This window comes from Podarcis liolepis (genome assembly GCF_965112155.1).
Source record: "Podarcis liolepis genome assembly, chromosome: 10".
In the NCBI taxonomy this organism is placed as follows: domain Eukaryota; kingdom Metazoa; phylum Chordata; class Lepidosauria; order Squamata; family Lacertidae; genus Podarcis; species Podarcis liolepis.
Window position 1 is genome coordinate 50,306,350 of NC_139562.1, and position 23,221 is coordinate 50,329,570.

The 23,221-nt window shown below is 41.0% G+C and overlaps 1 protein-coding gene across 1 annotated transcript in view; it reads left to right on the plus strand.

Moving 5' to 3' along the window:
* LOC310687912 (uncharacterized protein) overlaps window positions 1-23,221 on the plus strand; it is a 110,112-nt gene that overhangs the window by 27,599 nt on the left and 59,292 nt on the right. The window contains exons 2-3 of the mRNA XM_083463862.1: window positions 5,716-5,885; window positions 14,157-14,259. Of these exons, the coding sequence (XP_083319988.1) occupies window positions 5,716-5,885; window positions 14,157-14,259 (273 nt within the window). The remainder of the gene's footprint in view (window positions 1-5,715; window positions 5,886-14,156; window positions 14,260-23,221) is intronic.

Here is a 23,221-nt window from a genome sequence, read left to right on the forward strand (position 1 = left end):
CTCCATTCATTCCTACATGTTTAAATAAAATACATTTGCATCTCATGGCTCTGCTAACAGCTACTGAATAGAGTGAATAATTATATCAAGGCATTTTTGATTGCTTGCGTTGTTGACGATTGCTCAGTAAATCAGCCGACTCTTCCTCCACCCTCCCCTGATTGCAAGCTATATGGGTATTGTTTGGCCTCCAAGTTCTATTTTTGAAACTTAACTTGGCTGCAGTTACTTGGAATTCAGTGCATTTAGCCACCTTCTCTAAAGCCAAACATTGCTCGCAAAACAAAGCAAATTGAAAGTTTCCCATAAGGGCTGTGAAATTTCTAGCCTGCTTCACTGGAACCCGGACACTTAAAATTAGTACTCTGTTAACACTAAGCTCTTTTAAAAATTCATCTTGATTTACAGCTTTAAGCCAAATCTCTTCTTTCTTCTGCTTAGGAAAGCTCTCCAGTATATTAAGCAGAGATTTGCCATAGTCCTCTTATCTGTGCTGTGATCCTGGAAACCAAAGTTGTTCTATGTAAAGGGCTTGCATTTTGTTTAATAATATACTGTTATAGCTTGAACTATTTTTTATTACCATGGGAACCTATTAAAGGCAAGGTATAGATTTTCTGATAGCCAATAGCTGGCCATTTTCAGACATTCTAATTTTATCAGCCTTGTATAGGGAAGTTTTTTCAAGTGTAATGTTTTATTGTGTTTTTATATATGTTGGAGGGATGTGGGTGGTGCTGTGGGTTAAACCACAGAGCCTAGGACTTGCCGATCAGAAGGTTTGAATCCCCGCAACGGGGTGAGCTCCCATTGCTCGGTCCCTGCCAACCCAGCAGTTCGAAAGCACATCAAGTGCAAGTAGATAAAGAGGTACTGCTCCAGTGGGAAGGTAAACGGCGTTTCCGTGCGCTGCTCTGGTTCGCCAGAAGCGGCTTAGTCATGCTGGCCACATGACCCGGAAGCTGTATGCTGGTTCCCTCGGCCAATAAAGCAAGATGAGTGCCGCAACCTCAGAGTCGGCCACGACTGGACCTAACGGTCAGGGGTCCCTTTACCTTTATATATGTTGGAAGCAGTCCAGAGTGGCTGGGGCAACCCAGTCAGATGGGTGGGGTACAATTGTAATCAACATGTTCACCAAATTATCCAGGTTTCTTTCAGGGGAGGCATGGTCAATTTGTATGACTGGTAGTAGTAGTAGCAGCAGCAGCAGCAGTAGTAGTAGTAGTAGTAGTAGTAGTAGTAGTAGTAGTAATAATAATATAATATAATAATTAATAGTAAAATTTCTTACATATACCCTGTCCATCTGGCCGGGCCTCCCTAGCCACTCTGGGCGGCTTCCAACAGGATATTAAAAACACAATAAAATAAGGCAAGGCAAGTCAATCAAATTTTAAAGGAGGACATGATCCAGGCAAAGTGAAACATTTTTGATGTGTGTGTTTGTGTTTAATCTCTCCTGATTGATCAACAATACTTTAAAAGGATTGTGCTTCAAATGTATAGACTGAATTTCAACCTTTCCCATTGGTCAGGGTCTAAATTCACCACCACCTTACAATTTGCCACAAACAATTGTAAATAGTGGGTAATTCACTAAATAGCAGAACAATAATGCGCAATGAATAATGACTGTGTTTTAACAAATTCTTTGGCATAGAAAAATGAGGGAACTCTACTGAAATTTATTTTAAAAATATTAGCAGCACAGAGAGGAACAAAATTGACTCTCAGGAAGAAGGCAAAAATCTGCAATCGGCTAATGAAAGTGATAGGTAGCAATTTAACATTGTACAAAATGAAGCACTAACTTCTATCTACACCTTCTGGGACACATTGCAACTGGGGCCAATGGCATAACTAGGTTTATACAAGGATCCTCTAACTACAGGATAGAATTATTGGTTAAGTCTCCAGCAGCTACCCCTCTTCTTAGAAACATACCTTTGAATACCACCTCTGAATACCAGATATAGTCTGGGGCATCGCGCCTTGTTGAAGCAACCGATTGGCCATTGTTGGCAGACAAAATGTTGAACCAAGTAAACCATCGGTTAAACCTATCCTAGGAATCCTGCTTAAAATTTAAAAAATCTATTAGATCCACACACTGCAAGGTTATATAGAAATGAAAGACTGTCCAGGAATTGATAAAAAGCATTTGGTTGGATTTTAATAACAAAAACTCAAGACAGCCCAAGCCCAAGATGTGAAGAATAAGCACAGGAGCCAACTCCTAAGGGCCATGGTGGCTTTGGCACCAATAAAATATTTGAGCCCCCCCCCCCATTGATTGGCACCGGTGTGTTGCACTGTGTCATGTGATCAGTTATGTAGGGCAGGGCTTACCTGGGTCCCCACAATATTTTATTCAAGCTGGCACTCCTCAGAATACGGAACACTTCTGCAAGGTCCAGCAAACTAGAATGCATGCTTTTTCTTTAAGCACTTGACTCAAAAGGCTGCAGTTCTTTGATGATGAACTGTACCGCACCCACTGAAGAAACCTGTCAGTGGTTACCTCTCCCTGTGTGATGTATGGATAAGTTGTCTGTTGTTCTGATGAAATATTTTGACACCTGAAATTTAGAAGCTTGTCAGAACTGTGTGTGTTGGCACAGAGGTTTCTTCTTAACTGCAAATGCCACAAAACACTGTGGAAATCTCCTATATATTTGTGTAGCATTGGGCGGCCTTTAAAAAAAGCCCCACCTAGTTAAGGAAATTTACCTCTCTCATGTGAGACCTTCTGTGAGATTATTGCACTGCAAAGGCCTATGATACATCAGGGGGTCTAACATGATCTGCCAGTGATGACAGGCCAGTAAATGATTAGGAATCCTCTATCTCCGTAAACCATATGGCAGATGATAGGAAAGCACTTTAAAAAACACACAACTGTTTCTTAAAGATGTTCTTTTCCTGGTGCTCCTCTCTAATCTTTGACCTGATCTGCAAGAAACGATCATTCTGGTTGCCTTCCTGAGAGGTTTCTGTGAGTCACACTAAGGTGGTTGCAATCCATCAAATGCCTACACAATAGTGTCTGTACAATATTTAGCTTGCAGATCTGCATATATCTGAAATAGTTAAAAAGTTATAGAATTTAGGAGAAGAGGGTAGTACTCTCATTTCCTAGGATTCAACAGCACCAGAATCATATATCCAAAAGTTTATTCAAAAGCATACAAGAATAAGAGAGGGAATAACACACTATTTTATTTTTATTTTTTGCAACACTTTTATTAAAAACACACAATCTGCACTGGAAAATGTACCACTATTAAAATAGTTGGACTGATTATTAACATAAACAATAGCAACTTATAACTGTGTGCATAGCCATTTGCTAATCCGGTCATCTATCGTATTATTGCTAGATAATCTTTGAAGAAAATAAATTGTTAACCTAATACAGCTCAAAAGATTGCTGGATTTTTCCGATCCTTTGTTTCTATGTCTGTCTGTCTGTCTGTCTGTCTGTCTGTCTGTCTTACTTTGTATTCCAATAGCACAATCTCAGGAATATCCATGACACATTGTTCTGATAATTAAAAGCTATTTCTTGTCCCCAACCGATCCATTTCACTGTGAGTGTGTTAACATGAAACATTACCCAGCTCTGAGGTCTGGATATTGATTACTTCCAACTGTACATCTGCTAATATGTTGGTTTTTTTTTTTTTTTTTTTGGTAGAATAGATAAATGTGTTTACCCCGACACAAAGAAACACACACACACACACACACACACACACATCCTACTTTCATAGCTAAGAGATATGAAAGAGAAAGAGATCTACAGGAGGTTTAATTGTCCCATTCCACTTATTTCTTTACCTCCTCCTTTGAATCAACAAGTTCCAAGCCAAAATCCTTTGCCATTGTTTTTATGAAGGGCAAATTGTTGTTTGGAAGTAAAACAAAGAAACAGCAACACTTTTTTTATAAAAAAACCCAACTTTTAAAACAACAATGCAACAACAACTGAAAGATAATAATCAGATGGAGAAGTTGATACGGATATTTTGCTGGTTGTTAAAAAGAGTTTATAATACATTAAACTGACTCCAAGGAGTTTAATTTTCCAGTGCTTTTGCAACCACCAACCTTTCTTATTGAGAAGGTCAATAGGCACAATATGAAGTCTTGTAAATCACAGCCTCACTATGCCTGTAATATCTAATGTGACCCTATTCACACATCTTAAAAATTATAAAGCCCAGCAAATGCTGTATATCAAACAAATAAATCAGGTGCCATAAATATAGGCTTCCTTTTAGTTCTAGACAGAATAATTCGCCCACATTTCCCATGTTTGAAATTGTTTTTCGGCTTCTCCAGCAAGTCCCCTTCTTGGTATTCAGAAAGCAGACCTCCTGCATTTAATCTTTTAAAACACTTAATAGGACCAAAGCTGCCTGAAAGCAGTTTCTTTTAAAGAAATGACCTCACTTAAGTCCTTAATGAGTACAAACATGAAAGAAATGAAACAATTACATTGCAATCATTCTTAATATTTGATTTTAAATGTTATCATTTAAAGCTGTGGTATCCATCGAAAGGAAAAGAGTAATGGCAATTAAAGTACAAGGGTGACCTAATTTTCTATTCCACTGTCTCAGGTATAATATTTTATGTCTTAGATTTATAAGAGATTCTTTGCATGCAGACGCCAAGCGATACAAGAACACCGGCCTTTTTATGTGGATCGGTCCAGGGAATTAACTCCCCCCTTCTGCCATTTGTTTGAGCCACAGCTGCTGCCACTTGTGTTGTAAATCTTCTGTTATAGTATTCAGAGTAAACTTCATACTTGGCTGAAGGAAATCAGACAATATAAGAGCTTGCTAACATTCTAAAAAATACATTGGAGAGGGACCTAGTACAAGGCCACACATCCCCGTGTTTTTTGTGTGTGGTGGTACAGAATCTGCTAGAAGGCCTGTGGCCATTTTATAGCGCTAATGATGTGTTTCATGGAATATATTTCCCCTTCTCTCAGCCAAGCTTTAGTGCCTTACAGTAGAGAACCAGAACAAACCATACTGAAATAAATGAGGTTTGACTTGCTAATATAGCTTAAGGATGAGTTTGATAGTTCTACGACTGTTTTAGGAGAAATTAATCCACTGAGGTACGATATTTGTTTTATATGCCTAAAGTTCCCAGATTAAAACTTTGTTACCCTCTATTAAAGGCTGATCCCTTCTATTTCCCACTCCTTATCAGGTCCACCCACCTGTTTTTCTGTTCCCCTGACCTACTGGTCTCTCTGCAAACAAATATTAAAGGTAAAGGGACCCCTGACCATTAGGTCCAGCCGTGGCTGACTGTGGGGTTGTGGTGCTCATCTTGCTTTACTGGCTGAGGGAGCCAGCGTACAGCTTCTGGGTCATGTGGCCAGCATGACTAAGCTGCTTCTGGCGAATCAGAGCAGTGCACGGAAACGCCGTTTACCTTCCCGCCAGGAAAGCACTTTTTGGCTTGCTTTCGAACTGCTAGGTTGGCAAGAGCTGGGACAGAGCAACGGGAGCTCACCCTGTCGCAGGGATTCGAACCGCCGACCTTCTGATCGGCAAGCCCTAGGCTCTGTGGTTTAACCCACAGCGCCACCCGCGTCCCCTCTCTCAAATATTACCCTCTTTCTCCATTTTCCTATCCCAAATAGTTTCTTCCTTTCTTATTCTTTTGTTATTCTTTTGGCCGCAGGTGGTGATGAAATTGAGCACATTCTTCTGACACTAAAACTACACACCTCTGAATGCAGCATTGGCGAAGCAATGGGATGTAATACAGAGGTTATTTCCCCATCTCTTCCTCCGCTATTATCTTCAAAAGAGCTCAGGACTCCAGCCCCTTGTGTGGAAGGGGAAATTTCAGTAAGTGTAGCTTGCATGACTATTTATTTCTTTCATAAATTTATCTACCTTTTGATTGCTTAACCTCACCCTCCACCGCCCTGCCAACAACGCCTCCTAAAATCCACTCTTCTACACAACTTATTAAAGACTCAGGAGCCATGAGCTCTTTTGTATCAAGCCATCATGTGTACAAAGTCATACTCCAGCCTGAGTAACTTCCATCAGCCCCAGCTAACCATTGCCATGGGTCAAGAATCATGGGAATAGCAGTCCAGCAACATCTGAAGAACCACTGGTTCCTCAACTCTGTTTTATGTCATGTGCTCTGCAGTCAAAAACAGATGTGAGTAACGAACTACCAGCAGCACTTCCATTTCAGTTAGATTCAGGCTCCATTCAGAAGGCACTTTATCCAGTCTTCCTGTTTCCCTACCTGTTGATTTCCGCACTATGTGATCTTTCACATGACATAAACACCGCTTCTGGAAGTCTAGTGGAACCCAGCAGAAGTTTAGTGCTAATTTCCATGTTACTTGTTTCCAGAAAAGAAATCTGTTTGCAACTCCGTGAACTTGGTTTCCATACAATCTCACATCTCAGCACTGACAAGACCCAGTGGACCCTTAAGGCCCTTAATCTTAGCTGTGGACAGGCTGTGTGTCTTCAAGTTTTAACATGTAACAAACAAACAAACACCCTCCTGGCTGTGCTGTCTGCTGGAGGCACTGCCAGCTTTTATGCCTGACTGGCAGACCCCATGGAAGACTGGCTCTGCCAGGTCTACTACCAGAGCATTACTCACCCAATAGTGCCCTAATTGGCACAGACAAATGTTAAATTTTGGTGGCCGATGCTGCCAGTCCCTGCGGCTGTCCGGCACCAATATTGACATTGGCCAACCACGAGGGCTGATAGCGCTCCTTCATTACCTGGAAACCACACCGGGAAATCGCCACCACTTTCTGAGTTACGGTAAGCAGTCTTAACATGTCAAATAAATAAATAAATTGTAACTATAGCATCCTGCTTTGCTTTGCTTAACTGTACAGTAAAGGATGAATCCATAGCTAAATTTAGAACAAATTATTATTTTATTACAATAGCAACCTAAGCCTAATAGATCACACAATATCTTTGAATGCTTTCATATGAAAAGCCAAGAATAATAAATAAGCTTATAGAATTCTATTTATCTCATCTGACTATATGAACTATGAAGGTAACTTCCAAAACGCTTCTCTTTTCAAATCCTTAGGAGCGTGTTTTCCTTTGCTGCATTTTTGCATAGATATACTTCATAAATATGATTACAATTTTCTCTCTGATACACTTTCAATTTACTATTTATATTGGCCATATATTGAATATCAGTGTCACATCAACTACAGAGTGACTGGATAAAGAAGGTCGTAGAAGTAGCCATTATTTTCATTTTTTAATTTGCTTTCCACCGCCATGAAATTTTATAAGCTTAATATTCTTTTAAATTATCCTTTCTGCACCCATACACGAGGGATATGTATGTGACTTTGAATGACATTTGCAGTTTAGAAACACACAGGTTGGTATCTAAAATTCCCAGCTCCTGAGGGAACCCAGAGAAAAAGCAATATTCCCACAATGGGAAAGGAACACATATAGTAAGGTTAATTAGATAATTCCAAAAAATGCTTACCTGCCTGGGCTGACCTGCCATCTCTCCCGTCTCAAAGCAATGACTAGAAGGATAATAAATGTTAAAATAATTTTGTTGCTTAGAAAATGCTGTATTGGCTGACCGTAATTGTCTTTAGGAGCAATCCTCAGAAGTTTAATCAAAGTGTCAGATGCCAAAGGATTATTGGTACACTCACAAATATACTACAGCATAAGCTTTCATGGACCACAGTCTGCTTAATTAAAAGCATGAAGTGCTATCTCGAGTTGCGACTGGGAGTGGGAATTGTAAACTGGGAGGTCAATTTAAAGGAAAACGGAATGCTGAATTTCTGTATTTCATTTTCCTCTGACTTCCCCATTTAAATAAGCAGCTAGTAAATACTGGGAGAATAACCACAATATTAATGACCACCCAGCATTTATAAAACAAAGCCATACACCAGAGGCAGATTTAGGACAGTATGATTGGTTCCGCCACACTGGGTGCTGAGTGTAGGGGGCACTGCATGGTGTCACAACTATGACATAGTGAATTAAGCAGAATGGAGGGCGAGAGGTGGGTTCGTATTTTGGCCTTGAACAGGGTGCTGCTGAAATTTTAAAGACCAAAGTCTGCCCCTGCATACCCATCTGCTTGTAAGTACAATGGTACCCCTAGTTAATTCATTCCGGAGGTCCATTCTTAACCTGAAACTGTTCTTAACCTGAGGTACCACTTTAGCTAATGGGGCCTCCCGCTGCCGCCACGCGATTTCTGTTCTCATCCTGAAGCAAAGTTCTTAACCTGAGGTACTATTTCTGGGTTAGCGGAGTCTGTAACCTGAAGCATCTGTAACCTGAAGTGTTTGTAACCCAAGGTACCACTGTATCCCCAATGAGTTCAATAGGACAGAAGTGCAGCCTTATTTTACTGAGCTGAGGTGTAGCACCACATTTTAAAATCACCTCATGAGGAGATGTAAAAATGAGAGACCGTTCAAACATGAAGCTGGTGCTTCTCTCCATAACCACTATAAGGAGAAGGCAGCCTTAAGCCCACAAATAGGGTGAGGGAGGAAAGTTGGCAATGAGGCTGCAGGTGAAAGAGAAGCTTTTCTGAAGCCGCCTCAACCATTTCCACAAGGAACAAATTTGTAATTACACATTTGCTGTATGCAAATTGAATGGAGGGAAATGGCAAGCGAAATATCAATCTTTAAAATGCATTTTTTTTGGGGGGGGTGTTAATTCTCTAGACTAGATTAAAACACTCAGAAGTAATACACCCCAGTATGCCCATAGTGTCATTTTGTGAGATTGTATTCAGTCTTACCCAGAATCTTAGCAAAAAAAGAGAGAGAAGGAACAGTTTCAGGTTACTTGTTATGCTTCAAAATCCCTTGGGATAGAAAGATTGGGAGGGAGATAAAAGTGTGCTGAGGATACCACTGAAGCCCTACTTCAGACCCTTTACTGGCTCATCAATCCTTTTGTGTGGTGGAGGAAACAAGTGCCTCTTTCTACCACATACCTAAAATTACATGTCATACAGACCCTTCATAAAGCAACTTATCAGTATGAAGCCCTAATTTGCACAAAAGAAGAAGAGAGGGAGATCATGACAGGGAACACATACACACAGAGCCTTTTTTCTAGCTAAAGGGGGGGGGGTGATTTGTAATTATTTCAAACAAGTAGATTCCAATAAGGCATTGAAATGTGGCTGGCATATATGAAAGAAATAGCCAATTATCTCAAAAGGTATGTGGTACGAGGGAACAAAAGCTGTGAAATTTGCATCTTTCAGGCTCCTTGTTTATACAGCTGTAAGCAAAAGACAGATGTGCAAGGGAAAGGTTGTTTTCTCTGAGGATCAGAAAATATAACATGGTAAACCTCACCTGTGTTTTATGGCTGACTTTCTGGGGAAACAGGCAAAGGGGTCTTTAAAAATGTAGGCCACAGATCTTAAAGGTGCTGAAAGTCATTATATTTTAGTAGGACCAAATATGCTGTGGAATTTAAGGTTCCCAGCCGTCCTTCATTCTACAGGGATGTCCCTTTTTGCCAAGTCATGACATCTCTACAGAATATAACAAATGTCCCTTATTACCACACTCCCAAGTTCCTGGGCAGCTTATTAAAATTTTGTCACCCTCTAGAGTGAAGCTCAAGCTGGCTCCCTTATGTGAAAAAAGCGCTAGCAGCTCAGACGTGAAATGGATTGCCTCATATTTTGCTAGCAAAGTTAGATCTCTGAACGACTTGAACCCAACTGAACAGCATCTTGCACTTTGCAGCTGAAGAGACCTTACTTTTTTTCCTAAGGAGTTAAGCAGCTCTTCTCCTGATATTTCAATGTGCAGATATACAAAAAACATAATACACACCCTGCTGAGGTGGCCTGGATTGGACCAAGACTCATCGATGGGATGAGCTCTTAGCCATCAACAGCTGGAGCCAATCTGAAAAATCATGGAAGTTGATGTGAATGCTTAGGCTTGACATACATCAGGAAAATTCCTGACATGTTCTGGTTTTGGGGTGTAAAAATTGGTTTCTTTTTTTTAAAAAATTGGTGGGTTTCTTTTAAAAAAGCTCAACAACTTTGCAGGTCTCAGGAATTTAACTTTTTGAAATGTGGCAACCCTATGAATGCCTATCTTTGGCTGCTTCGAATGATGATATGTGCCTGCAGCCACCTTACATCTCCTTGCTTTCTCTTGGCCTTCAGGCCTAGGTAAAAACAGGTCTGAGCTAATGGTCTCAAGCTGAGGATGCTCAGCCCAATGTCTTCCCTTTTTGTGCAGCCTGTTTAGATGCCCTTATGAAGAGAATGCAGAGGCCAATTTAATCAAAGCTCCCAAAATGAAACATCCAACCCAAACCAAAGTAGTTTGTGTTGGGATACTGCCAGGGAGATAAAGTCCATCATGGCCCCAAGCCGGCTGCCAGACGATCCATCGACCCCTGTAGTCATGCAGTATCAGCAATAGCGACATGAGTTTCTTCTAGAGCTCATGCACGCTCTATCAGCAGAATATGCACACCGCAGAAGATGCACAGCAGGAGAGCATATTTACAGACTTTATTTAGCGTTGATCAGAGCAAAGAAAACATGACCGTTCTGAGTCAGTGTCTCCGACCGAGTGAGAAATCGAAAGCAATAGCAAAACATAAACATCCTGTGAACAGGAAATACGCAGGCTGTGACACAAACATCCTGCTCCCTTTTAAGGTGGAACGGAAATATCCTAACATCCTCCCCCTTTCCGTGTAACCTGTAGTACCTGTGGTTCAACCCAATTGCAACCTTTGTACATAAACCTTAAGTTGTTCTCTGTTAACAACCTTAGACAACAGATCAGCAGGAATTTCATTTCCTGGCATGTAGGACACCCGAATCAGTCCTTTCTGAATACACTCTCTTGCACGATGTAACTTAATCTGCAAGTACTTGCTACTATATGTCAGCTGACTTCTTTTGAAACAACTTCCTTAAATGGCCAAATGCTTTCTTTTTCACCCTTGTCTGGAACTCAAGCTGAAAAACAAGGGTAGACTGTACATTGATGTCAGTATTGTGGGTAGTAGAGGCAAAATCACCCATCCCATTGGTATGATGCCATTACTTTGAGAGGTAGTCTTTGTGGGTTGGTTTAAGCTAATTCATATCTCCAGAAAGTTGCCCTACTCCCATTTGGACTGCCGCTTCTATTGTTTCTGACTCCTGCTTTAACATCTGCTTCACTTTTTAGCCTGAGATAGGGCCTTCCTCCAGACAGCATCAAGCCTTTGAACTTAAGGAGAAAAACACTGGGACACTGAAACAGATAAGCCAAACTGGTTCACTGAGCAGGGAGGCATCAGGAAAGATATGTTCTGTCTCTTTTCTAATACTACACACAAAAACGCCCACTGTGAAGAGGCGGGGGAAGGACTAAAATTACGGCATATGGGATTTCCTCCCTCTTAAATCATTCTAAAATCACAGAGTACACTTTTCAGAACCCATCAATTAGGTATCAGGGGGCAATTTAGGATCAGGGGAATGTATTTTATTATAGTGTTATGAGTTTGTGGGTGCTAGAAGCTTCTAAATTCCTGGAACCAGTAAGTGTTAGAATTTAATCAAGGCTTGGGGTGTTAAAACTGGCTGCCAGACCCGTGTGTATCAAGCTGTGTACTAAACATTTCTAATTCCCTAGAATCAGCAAGTGTCAAAAGACAATTGAGCCAGGCTTGCCTCCTGTATTGAGGTGATAGCCTGGGTGATGAGCCATTAAGACAACAAAGGGTGAAAGGAACTTGGTGTGATATGTAAAATGAATGTGGCCCCTCCCTCAACAGATAAAGCCTGACTGTGAGAGAAGCAAGACCCTCTTGGAGTGTTAATGCCACGAACTCCTCCCTTGCGAGCTGAGGCTTTATGTATGTGTAAATAAACCATAAATCTTAGATACCATGGTCGTCACTGTACCTCATTTCCCAGAGGAACACTAACCCTGGGTAAAGTGCACCTGGAACCCCTAAAATCTTGCACCACTTGGAGAATGGTGTAGCGTGCAACAATATGTATTTAAGTCATATACATATATATAATCAGATGGCATTTCTATCTCACGCATTTCCACTGACTTTTACTGTACATCAACAAACATGGGATGTATGTGGGTAATGCTGCAGAAGCAAAAATGGTGCTCTGTATCTGCCAAATGGTGCCAATATCCCTCCTTTCTCTCACTTGCTGCATTTTAATTGAAACTATAAGGTCAAGTCAACAAGACTGAAACTGGTGCATATTTCTTGTGCCCAAGATGCTCAGATCCATTTTCTTTTTCTTAAGAAAAAACAAGAATACTTTTTCACCCCTTCCGAACTATGCATGCCAATATATGGACATATTTAGCAAAGTGCCCTTGGGAAATAAAAGAACATGTGAAACTCATTTTTTATTTTCCAGTAAACTTCACAACACTCTCTGTGATTCCATCCTTTCGATGGATTTCTAGTTTATCTTATGTGTGAGAAATGACCTTCTAACCTATGTGTGACAGTTGTTTGGCTTTTATTAAGTGCCTTGTTCACTAGCAACGTTGGGGCATTACTCATATATATTTGTGTGTGCTACCTCAGTAAGCTATGGAGAATTATTTTTATATTGTTAAATGCAGTCTCTGGCTGCATGCCGCTTAAACATGGCTGGTGTCAGGGAGAAAGCTTGCCAATTTAGTTTTCAGATGTGTCTGAAAGACAGCTTGGATTTTCCCTCTATATGTGAATTTGTGAACACCTTCAATTTCTTTCTTTGGAAGTACAGCACTATAGAAAACACACACACACACACACACACACACACACACACACACACACACACACACAGCAATCTCAACCTTACAGCTGAGGGTGCTTTAGGAGGTGGTGTTAGGGCTGATGGCAGAATGCTCATTACATTGTGGGAATTTTCCCAGTGTGCCAGTAGAACGTTCCATTGCCTTAGATATTCTGCCTGCAAAACAGGAGGGAAATAAGGTGGGCATGGATGCAGCACATCTAAAGCCTCTCTCCATTTTTCAGACATGCAAACAGAAATGGTGCAACTCTAGCAGTCAGCAGGAGGAAAAAGCTGCTGCGCTGCACCTTGTGTCGTGGCTACACCAAAATAGGAGAGTGATAGATCGGTGGTTGTTCCATAGATCTGGGGGTATCTCCTCCCTTTGGCATAAACACGTTAGGAGTACTCTGGGCATTATCTATTAAAAGGCTCAGTAATACAATTCACTGAAAACCACCCTGTGAGGGTAACACTCAATAGCCCTTTCACATCCTCCAATATCTATCTGATGAAAATAGGGATGTCCCATTCCATGATAATTTTGCTATTTATACACCACACATCTTATTGGGTTGTCCTAGCACTCTGGGCAGCTTCTAACAGACATAAAAACATAATAAAACATTATTTTTTTTAAAAAACCTTCCATATTCAGAATTGTCTTCAGGCGGCTTGGGGGTTGGATAACTCCATACCCCCCCCCAACATTTCTCCAATGAAAATAGGGACATCCTAAGAAAAAGCAGGACATTCCAGGAACAAAAGATAAACTGAGACAGCTTCTGTAAATCACGGACATCCCTGGAATATAGGGACACTTGGAGAGTCTGCCCTTTGATGCTGTCAACCATTCTTTGGCATTAGAAGAGAAGTAAACTCTGTGTGGTTTATAATGAAAGCCAATATTAGCCTGTAGTCCTGTACTGTCACTGGGGTTTGCCTCTGGGTAGGCATGCATAAGATGGAACTGTTGAAGTTGTTTTGAAGTGAATGTTACTACCATCTCACTTTACTGATTTAACTAAGGAAAACATTTCTAAAAAGCATCCAGTATTAGCAATATTTCAGACAATGCAAGTTGTAAATTTATAATTTTGTTCTTCAAAAATAATAGCTCAAAAAAAGCTGACAGGTTACTCTAATTTGCATATCAATTTATTTTCCAAATGAGGCTTATATAGTATTTTCCAGTTTTGTTTCACAGTTGTGCACAAATCGCACTAGACGTTGCGTGCCTGACTGAGAGCATCCTTCTGGCCATTCAGCATGTGAATCAGTATTCTGATCCATGGTTCCATTTATGTTCTCATGTTCAGATGGAGTTACTGCACAAAAAGAATTCTGAATTCAGTTCAGCGGAAGAAGGAACCTTGCATGCAGCTATTTACGGACACAGAGACAGCCCTACAGAAAGGAGAGGTAGGTGTGCATGTTGGAGCCACCACACATAGAATGAAAATAGTTCAGCAACCTCATACACCAGCCTCATACCCAGCACTGCCCTTCCCACGTTGAACATATTTAACTGAACATGCTTTGAAGCCCCCTGATGATTGGGAACCCAATTACAAGGAGGCTGTTCAGACAAATACACATAGAAACCCCCTTCAGACCTTCTTGCCCAGCGTGGGAAAGCTGGGGTGGTACAGTCAGGTCAAGTGAGTGAAGAGATATTGGGAGCAAAGCTGACACTTGCAGCCGAGTGAGAACCTGAACAGGACTATCAGATCTGGGTGACGACGGTTTGTTTATTAGCGAGGTTCTTTTCAGCTCCTTAGCACAGTATTTTCCTAGGCCAAGGTAAGACTGAGGAGTCTAGAGGCTGGGCTGTTAAGGACAACACAGGCAACCCCCCTCACTTACGTGGAGGCTATGTTGTGAGGCCCGTGAGCATAAGTAAAATCACATAAAGTGGGGAGCATCCTCCAAGCACCCTTTCAACGTCCTCTCCGCTGCTCTCTCTTCAATCCACACCAAAAATACCGTATCCAAAAATATCCACAGCTAGAACTTGAAACTCTGGAGCTGGCAGGAGGACATGTGGGAAATTGGCTATTGCTGCTGCACTTCCCTGCACTTCAGCTGTTAGGCGGGGAGGCTGAGCAGCATAAACAAAGCCCCATTGCATCTCTGGTCTCTTTGGGGCTTCCTCTGCCCTCATTGACGTACTCTTTGGACTCCATGGAGGGTCTACTCATGAGCCATGAGGACTCTCCAGCTCTCTCCTGCCATTTCTGACTTTGAGTGGAATTATTTAATTTCCGAGCGCTGCGTACATACAAGTCAATTCCACGTAAGTGTGGGGGCATCTGTACATCGTTAAGTCAATGTGCCTGAAAACAATACACCCACTTAACACGTAGTAAGTTCCATTAAACCTAGTGAGACTTTCCTTCTGACTAAATGTGCTCATGATTGAGCTGCTTGCCTTTTGCTTCCCGTATTTGACTACTGGGAGAAGGGAGCCCTAATAGCGCCAGTACTAAATGAATGCAGCGTAATCTCTTCTTCACTTATTATGTTTTAATTTCAAGAAATAAGATAAATGTGTGCTAATTCAAGTTCCTCTACGGGAGGGGGGGAAAAGAGCATGTGGAAATCTCCATTAAAGACTCCCAACCAACTGCTTCCCACACCTGCAAGAGATTTCAAAGACATAAATTAGATTGAGCCCGGCATCAGCTTTGTAATATTCAGCTCTTTGTGCATCTGATAGGAAATCAGATTGCAAGTCCTTCCAGGAGAGTGCATTAAAGGTGACAGAACAAAGCTCTTGTGGAGGCCTCATGAAACAAAGACAATACCGAGTATTAATTCAGTGTCCATTTTGATTCCTTGCACTCAGAGGGGAAATGAGGATTGAGTGACAGCTTTATTTAGTAAGTCATAGGCTGCTGAAAATTTCATGAAAAGATGCAACTTGCATGCAAAACAGGAAGGCTTGTTATTAGCAGCCCCTGATAAGGTACAGTAAAAAAAAGAGAGAAGTGAATAATTCTCATTAGATGTCACCTGTTAAACAGCATGAAATATAAATTAGCTGCAAATCTGATCTACATAAAACGGGCATGGGTTTGTGGTAGGAACCTTATCAGACCATCTTTCATTGACATGAGGACTTTTTTGTTGTATTTTTTTGCCCTTAGTTTGGAATAATAATAGTTGCAGTGTTTGTTGTGCTCCTGTTTGGTGACAAAGATTGCACTATAAATTTTGAGAGGGTTTTTTTTGTGTGTGTCCATATTTGCTTCTTATGTGTTCCTTTACATTTTTGTACCTTCTCTTTAAAAATCTAAGAAGTGACTACTAAAGTCTCATGTAGGGTTGTCAGATAGGTATCCAGGAAATTCATTCTGGCTAGGGTTGCCCTATGTCTGGATATTCCAATGATGGAATTAGCGTCCAGGGGGGATTTCAGGAAATTGGCAGAATGTCCAGGCTTTTTATTTTTTACTTCTTGAAATACGGCAACCCTATTTTTGACTTTAAGGCTACATGCACCATATATTCAGGGATGCGGGTGGCGCTGTGGGTTAAACCACAGAGCCTAGGACTTGCTGATCAGAAGGTCGGCGGTTCAAATCCCCATGATGGGGTGAGCTTGGTCCCTGCTCCTGCCAACCTAGCAGTTCCAAAGCACGTCAAAGTGCAAGTAGATAAATAGGTACCGCTCCAGCGGGAAGGAAAACGGTGTTTCCGTGTGCTGCTCTGGTTCGCCAGAAGTGGCTTAGTCATGCTGGCCACATGACCCGGAAGCTGTACGCCGGCTCCCTCGGCCAATAAAGCGAGATGAGCACCACAACCCCAAAGTCGTCCACGACTGGACCTAATGGTCAGGGGTCCCTTTACCTTTACCTTACCATATATTCAAAGCACATGACTTCCCCCAAAGAATAATGAGAACTCTAGTTTACCCCCCTTACAGCTACATTTCCCAGCACCCTTAACAAACTACAGTTCCTGAGGGAAGTCATGTGCTTTAAATGTATGGTGGGTAGGCAGCTGAGGTGTGGGACAACAGCTATCTAAGCCAAACTGACCTGATTTATTTAGTGCTCTGTGGTTGTAAGATGTGTGATTGTCACAAAGGATGAGAGTCTCCATATGATACCCATAAATGAGAATTTTATGTCATGCTGAAACATTGTGCCTGGTTTGTGCCTTGCACTGGGGATAGAGTACAAACATATGGACCACTGAGGTCATCAGTGACCAAAAGATCAGCTCATTCTGAAAATGATCCAGTGTTATTTGCAGAGTGACGATCAGCATCAATTGCATTAACAGCCTTCTGTGCTTTTGGATTCCTGTAGTGAGATGGCCTGATAAATTTCTGAGATGGTGATCTTTGTGATCTGCCACAGCTTGACACATTTACAACAAATACTTCTTTTGTCTGCTCAATGAGGATATTGCCGGGGAGAGGCAGGGCTGAAGCCAGAGTTTCCCCATCAGAAGCTTACTCATTATTTTTGCTGGGCGGGCATCCATTTGTTGAGTGTGTACCTCTGCCATCACGTAAGTGCAAGCAGTGTACAGCAGTTTAGGGAGGAGCAAATTTGAGTCCCTAGAAATTATGTTCCTGGGGCATCATTGAAATATCTGAGCTTGTGTCTCGCTGTCAATATTTGAATTCACGGGAAGCACCTAGGCTTCTCAAACGTGCATGAAACTCATCCATGCATTCCTTCAGCTTCTGCCTGGCCTGGTGGAACTTATAACCTCAAAATCAATATTTTTCTTGGGAGAATAATGCTTTGTCAGTTCCTCCTTTGCACTGATAATCATAATCACCTCCTGCAGCTGGTAAACCTATCAAACACTTGTTCTCCAGCATAGTGCAGAAAAAGTGGGCACTTTTTAATACTGTGGTCTATCTCCATAGCACAGAACAAAATTTCTAGTCATTCATTTACCCCCACAGTTGTGTGGGAATCATGAACAACAAATGAGGGGAGGTTGGGAGAGCAGCCATAGTAGGTGTAATTTCCTCTTCAGTTTTAAACATAGCAGGAAGGTGAAGTAACAACACTCACACACTTACACTATCAACAGGCACGCAGAGGTTTTTGTCTGTGAAATAGTCCTCAGCCAGTGTTCAGAAGTCTCTCATCACAATTGTAAGATGTACTCTTGGCACAAAGGATGGTGACCGAAATATTTTATTTATAAACTGAAGCAAATATTGGGCATGATGAAAAGCCACCAGAAATCTATGTTCTCAGTTCCATTTTGACCTGCTCTCCAGAGCTTGTGTTAGATCTGGACTGGAACTGCTCCTGACCCTGGTGAACTAGAACACACAAACACAAAACATGGACTAGGCCCCTCCACATTACAGTGGTCAGGAATACAATGGTATCTCCGGTTGTGGATGGGATCCATTCCAGAGGTCCGGTTGGATCCCGAGGTTTCCGCAACCTGAGGACCGCTTCTGCGCATGTGCAGAAGTGGTCTACTGCTCAGTTCTGGCACCTCTCAGGTGGGCACCATTGCCATTCTAAGAGAACAAGGAAGGTATTCATAATGAGTTCCGACACCTCTTTTTCTAGAAAAATAGCACTGGCTATATCACATATTTGTATGCATCACAGTACTGGCAGTTTTCTTTTCACCCCCCAGTGCAGAATTTGCTTTCCCCCCTCAGCTTCACATGCAGTGTTTCTCAACCTTGGGTCCCCAGATGTTGTTGGACTACAACTCCCATCATCCCTGAGCTCTGGCCTTGCTAGCTAGGGATGATGGGAGTTGTAGTTCAACAACATCTGGGGACCCAAGGTTGAGAAAGTCTGATAAGATTTTCACAGAGCTGTCCATCACAACCCGAAGTGCTCTTCAAGTCTGTTAGGATTTTTTCCTAAAATAGTATGATATGCTGACAGCAAGAGGTGGCTCTCGTAATCTTAGTTTTGTATTTCACATGGTAGAATTTAGAGATGCAACTAGCCCAGGGTTGATGTTCAATTCTTTATAAATCTGCAGTTCACTGTCCCTCACAACACAGAGCAGTGTGGCCCTTCTGCACCTTACGGCTCAACTCATTCCTCACCCATGATCTAAAACATGTGGCTTTCTGTAGTCTGGCCTCAGTAACTGCAGGCATCCTATCGACACAGTCTGCTGCCTGCTCAGGATCAACATAGGACACCTACCAACCATGGAGCTATACTCAGGTTCAACTCAGAAAAAAAGTGAACAGAATGAAAATACTTTCAAAAACATGGAATGGGCATGGTTCTTTACAAACCAGGAAGTCTAACTTGGATGCCATCATTTCAAGGTTGACCAAAAAATAAATAAATCCTTGCACAGCACATGCCTTTAATACTAGGGTTATTAATTTTTTTACAAAAAAATGTGGGACTTTTATATTCATAGTATCAAAATTAGGGTCACTGCACATGATGTGTCATTGCACGAATCCTTATGAGTGCCTGGATGTGCCCATAACCCTGTGGCTGCACATGCAGGTGTATCTGTGATCTGCTTCCATCTGTTTTCCCTGTCATCCTTTTCTTGGGGAAGAATAAAAAGCCCTCTTATTTTTTTGCAGTTGGGTGTTTTTGTTAAGGTGAAAAACCAATGGATCATCATTCACCAAAAGGCTTAAATATCTGCTGAGTTTTCTTTCCTGGACATGTTTATTGTCCGTAAGGTTGGGTTGCAGCTATTGTGCATGTTAGAAGGAGGCGGTTATGTTAAAAAAAATATCAATAAACGAGCGACATGAGCAAAAAGATAAATGCTGCATTATTTAATGCTTTTATTTAATATTGATTTTCTTTATAGTGATCATAGCTGGAGCTTATGGTTATAACTGCTTTTTACAACGTGGGCATCTTGTATGAAATAAAAATATTTGATGACACAAGGCTTATCACTGGATAGTGTACACGAGGGGCTTTGTTAACCACCCTGAGTTTTTGCCTCAAGCTGTGTAACTTCTTCAAAGATATTAATTTCATATGTTAATGTCTGTATAATCAAAGGGTCTTATTTACAGACTGGGACTCGCTTAATTTGCACTCTCTGCTTACCAGCAAAATTTTTACATGTTTCAGGCATTAAATATACAACTTTGTCACTTGATCACAAAGCTTTTTCTCTACAATAATGGTCAACCGGTGAGCTATGGGAATACGAACACACTAATCATAAAACAGCTAATGTTGGAAAACTATTCAGGAAAAGGATACAGAAGTTAGCCTTCTGTTGCTCGATACGTACATGCATGCTGTAAATTAATACAATGAATTCTCATCCAAATGTAATTATATATCAGTGAAGTACATACACGCTCTTCAGGCATTTTACTCATGCATAAAAGCAATATATCGAGGAGGGAGAGGTATGCTAAGCTCTGAAATCAGTCCACACAAATTTGAGTGTGAACTTGCAAGCCAAGGCTTCATCTGGCCCCAACCCACCTAGTAGAATAAGGACACCGTACAATGCCATTGGATCTCCCGAGATGGAAAACCTCCTGTGCTTGTGAAGGCTGTCCTCTTTAGAGGTTCACAATCCAACTCATGGAAAGTAACAGGGGCAACAGATTAGGACACTCATATCCACTCTCCCTGTTTGTGTGTTGCTTTTACAAGTGAATAGAATGCCTGAAGACTAGAATCTTTGCAATAAAAGGGATGTGCAGTGACTACAACATTCACCTTGTATCTGTAGCATTTGGAAGCAGTCAGATCTATTTTGGATCTGCTCAGTGTCCAATATTTGTTATGTGTGTTTTGATCTGATCTGTTAAATCTGAAGGTCTCTCTCTCTCTCTCTCTCTCTCTCTCTCTCTCATACACACCTCAGTGATTACAATGGGGAACCTAAGAATGACTATATAGCCTTTCTTTCCTGTGGGTGGTTTTTGCAAGCAAAGGAGCTTCTCCAGAGTATACTTTTGATTTTACATTAATAAAAAACTTTAAAAATATGTATTAGGCAGGTCCAGACAAAGGCTTTCATGCAGGAAACTTTAAAGTCCCCACTTTCATATTTCTGGACTTTATTAGCAAAACCAGAAGGAGCACAAGCAGTGAGATGAGCTAATCTTGCCACTGGGCAATGATAGTATAAGGCTGCAGGCTTGCGATGCTCACTTCTTTTCCAAGTTCAGGGGCCAACAATTTGCCTAGAATATTTCTCAGTAGATATGTATCTGTCTGTTAAGCTTTGTAATTTCTGCAAAGCCAACCCTTCTGATGGGATGAAGCTTGCCAAATTTCAGAAAGATGGGTACAGTGGTTCTCCACAAGGGCAGACTTTACAATTGGGGTGGGGGTTAGTAAGCGCAGTCCCTCCCCTAGTTTTTTTGTGGGCAATTGGTGTGGAAAAATGGTAACATGAGGAAAGCGCCCCCTGGATATTAAACTTGTCAAAGTTCAGACAAATAGATTCAGAAGCTATTGTGCTAGGTTATTTTACCCTCATTATAAATTGGAATAGTCAGGTTTTTCCCCCTCACTGACCCCACTTCTCTGACACATACAACCATGGTTTGCCGCCATGACTCAACTGAAGCCAGTTATATGTAAGGCTACACAGGTGTTTTTGTCACCTATGATGTCTTATCAACCTTGAACCTATAATTTCCAATACTAAGTTACAACCAAACCATGGCTATCATTGGTGCAGACGTATAATGACAAACCTGGTTAATGCTATGAAGCAAAAGGGGTATGTATAGGAATTTACAAGTGAGATAATTCAGAAATCCATTTTTTATTCATATTGGACAATAGATCCCAAGCTAGCTAAATATTCCGGTTTTTGAACACGGATTAAGTGTATAAGCAAATCCATAGTTAAAATGAGGAGTGAGTATATAAATATTTAGCTCTGCCAGCAGCTGAAATAGGAACTGCTCACATTTTAGTTTTGTGAATTAATGCATATTCAACCTAAAAAAGCAAACCTAAAAAAGGATGCTCTGGCTAGCAATGTAAGAAATACAACTTTGTCCTATCACGGTAACTAAAGAGTTTCTGAAAAATAATGGAATGAAGTGGCTTTATTTTTATTATTTTTTTAAGAGGAAAGAAGTCTTTCCTTGGGCTATTATAATGAAGAAAAAGTGTTCCAAATGTGAACTAATGAAGTACTAAGTAATGAATATTTAATTTGTATAATTTACTGAAGTGTGCCACAGAATCAGAGCTCCATTCTTCACAAACATAACGTTCATTAGGCCCATAGTGTAGCCTGCCTGCAATTATTACTATTTTTTCCTCCTGGACTATTGCAATAAATAAAAGCCGCAAACTGAGAAGGAGGGGGCAGAAATCCTGGAAAGTACAGGAGGCAAATAGCAACGAAGGACTGTGGTGTCCACCAAAAAGAAGTAAACTACCTGTTTTCACTCATAATAGAAAAGGGATAAGCAGGCAAAAGAGCATGAAGAAAAATAGAAAAGGTAATAGAGGCTTAGCTTAGCAGGCTTTTTGCCCGTCAGTGAAAACATTATTAAATTAGCTTCGCTGATGGAAGGAATCTCACAAAAACAGAACAGTATGATGACTTGGTGTGAGATTGTAGCAGTATTGATGGCGGGGAGATAAGTGCTACCAAAACTGTGCAGAATAAACACATCAGACTGAGGCGATCATATTTTTCATGTGATGTGATGTGAATTTTAATATAAGCATGGAGGAAAATGAACATCTAAATAGCACAAGATGCCCATGAACAAAGGGGCAAGCTCCCATAGGCTGCAGCTGGAATGGTAAATATCAAGCATTCTTCTTCTTTTTCTTATATTGAAAAGAATTGGGTTCTGTCATGCAAGAAATGCCTTGCTTCCCAAGCACAGATCCATGTTGTATATTTGCATGAGGGAAGCTCGCATATTTTAAGCAGAATCGAGACAAGAGGGATAAGCTGATGAAAGCCAACTCTTCATAAATTCATTTCACATGACAGGAGAGACAGCAGCAGAAAGTAGTTGGGTTGTTAAACCGGGGACACCCAAGTTCAAACGCCCTCCAACATAGCCATGAAGTTCATTGGGTAAATCCCAGAATAATCACTTCCTGTCAGCTTCACCTGCCTCACAGGGTTGTTGTCAGGATTCAACCCTGAATCTAACAAAATAAAAATGAAATGTCTGTTCCTGGTGAGGCATTTCCCCCCTTTATTTAGTTAATTGCAATGTTTATAAGCCATAGCTTATATACCATATAAGCCTCCATAGCCTCCAACATTTCTCCAGTGAAAATAGGGACACCCTATTCCAACATATATAAAAGCAAAATAAAACATTAAACATTTCAAAACTTTCCTATACTGTACAAGGCTGCCTTCAGATGTCTTCTAAAGGTTGTGTAGTTACTTATATCCTTGGCTTGGGTTTTTTGTTTTTGTTTTTTTTTGCATAACT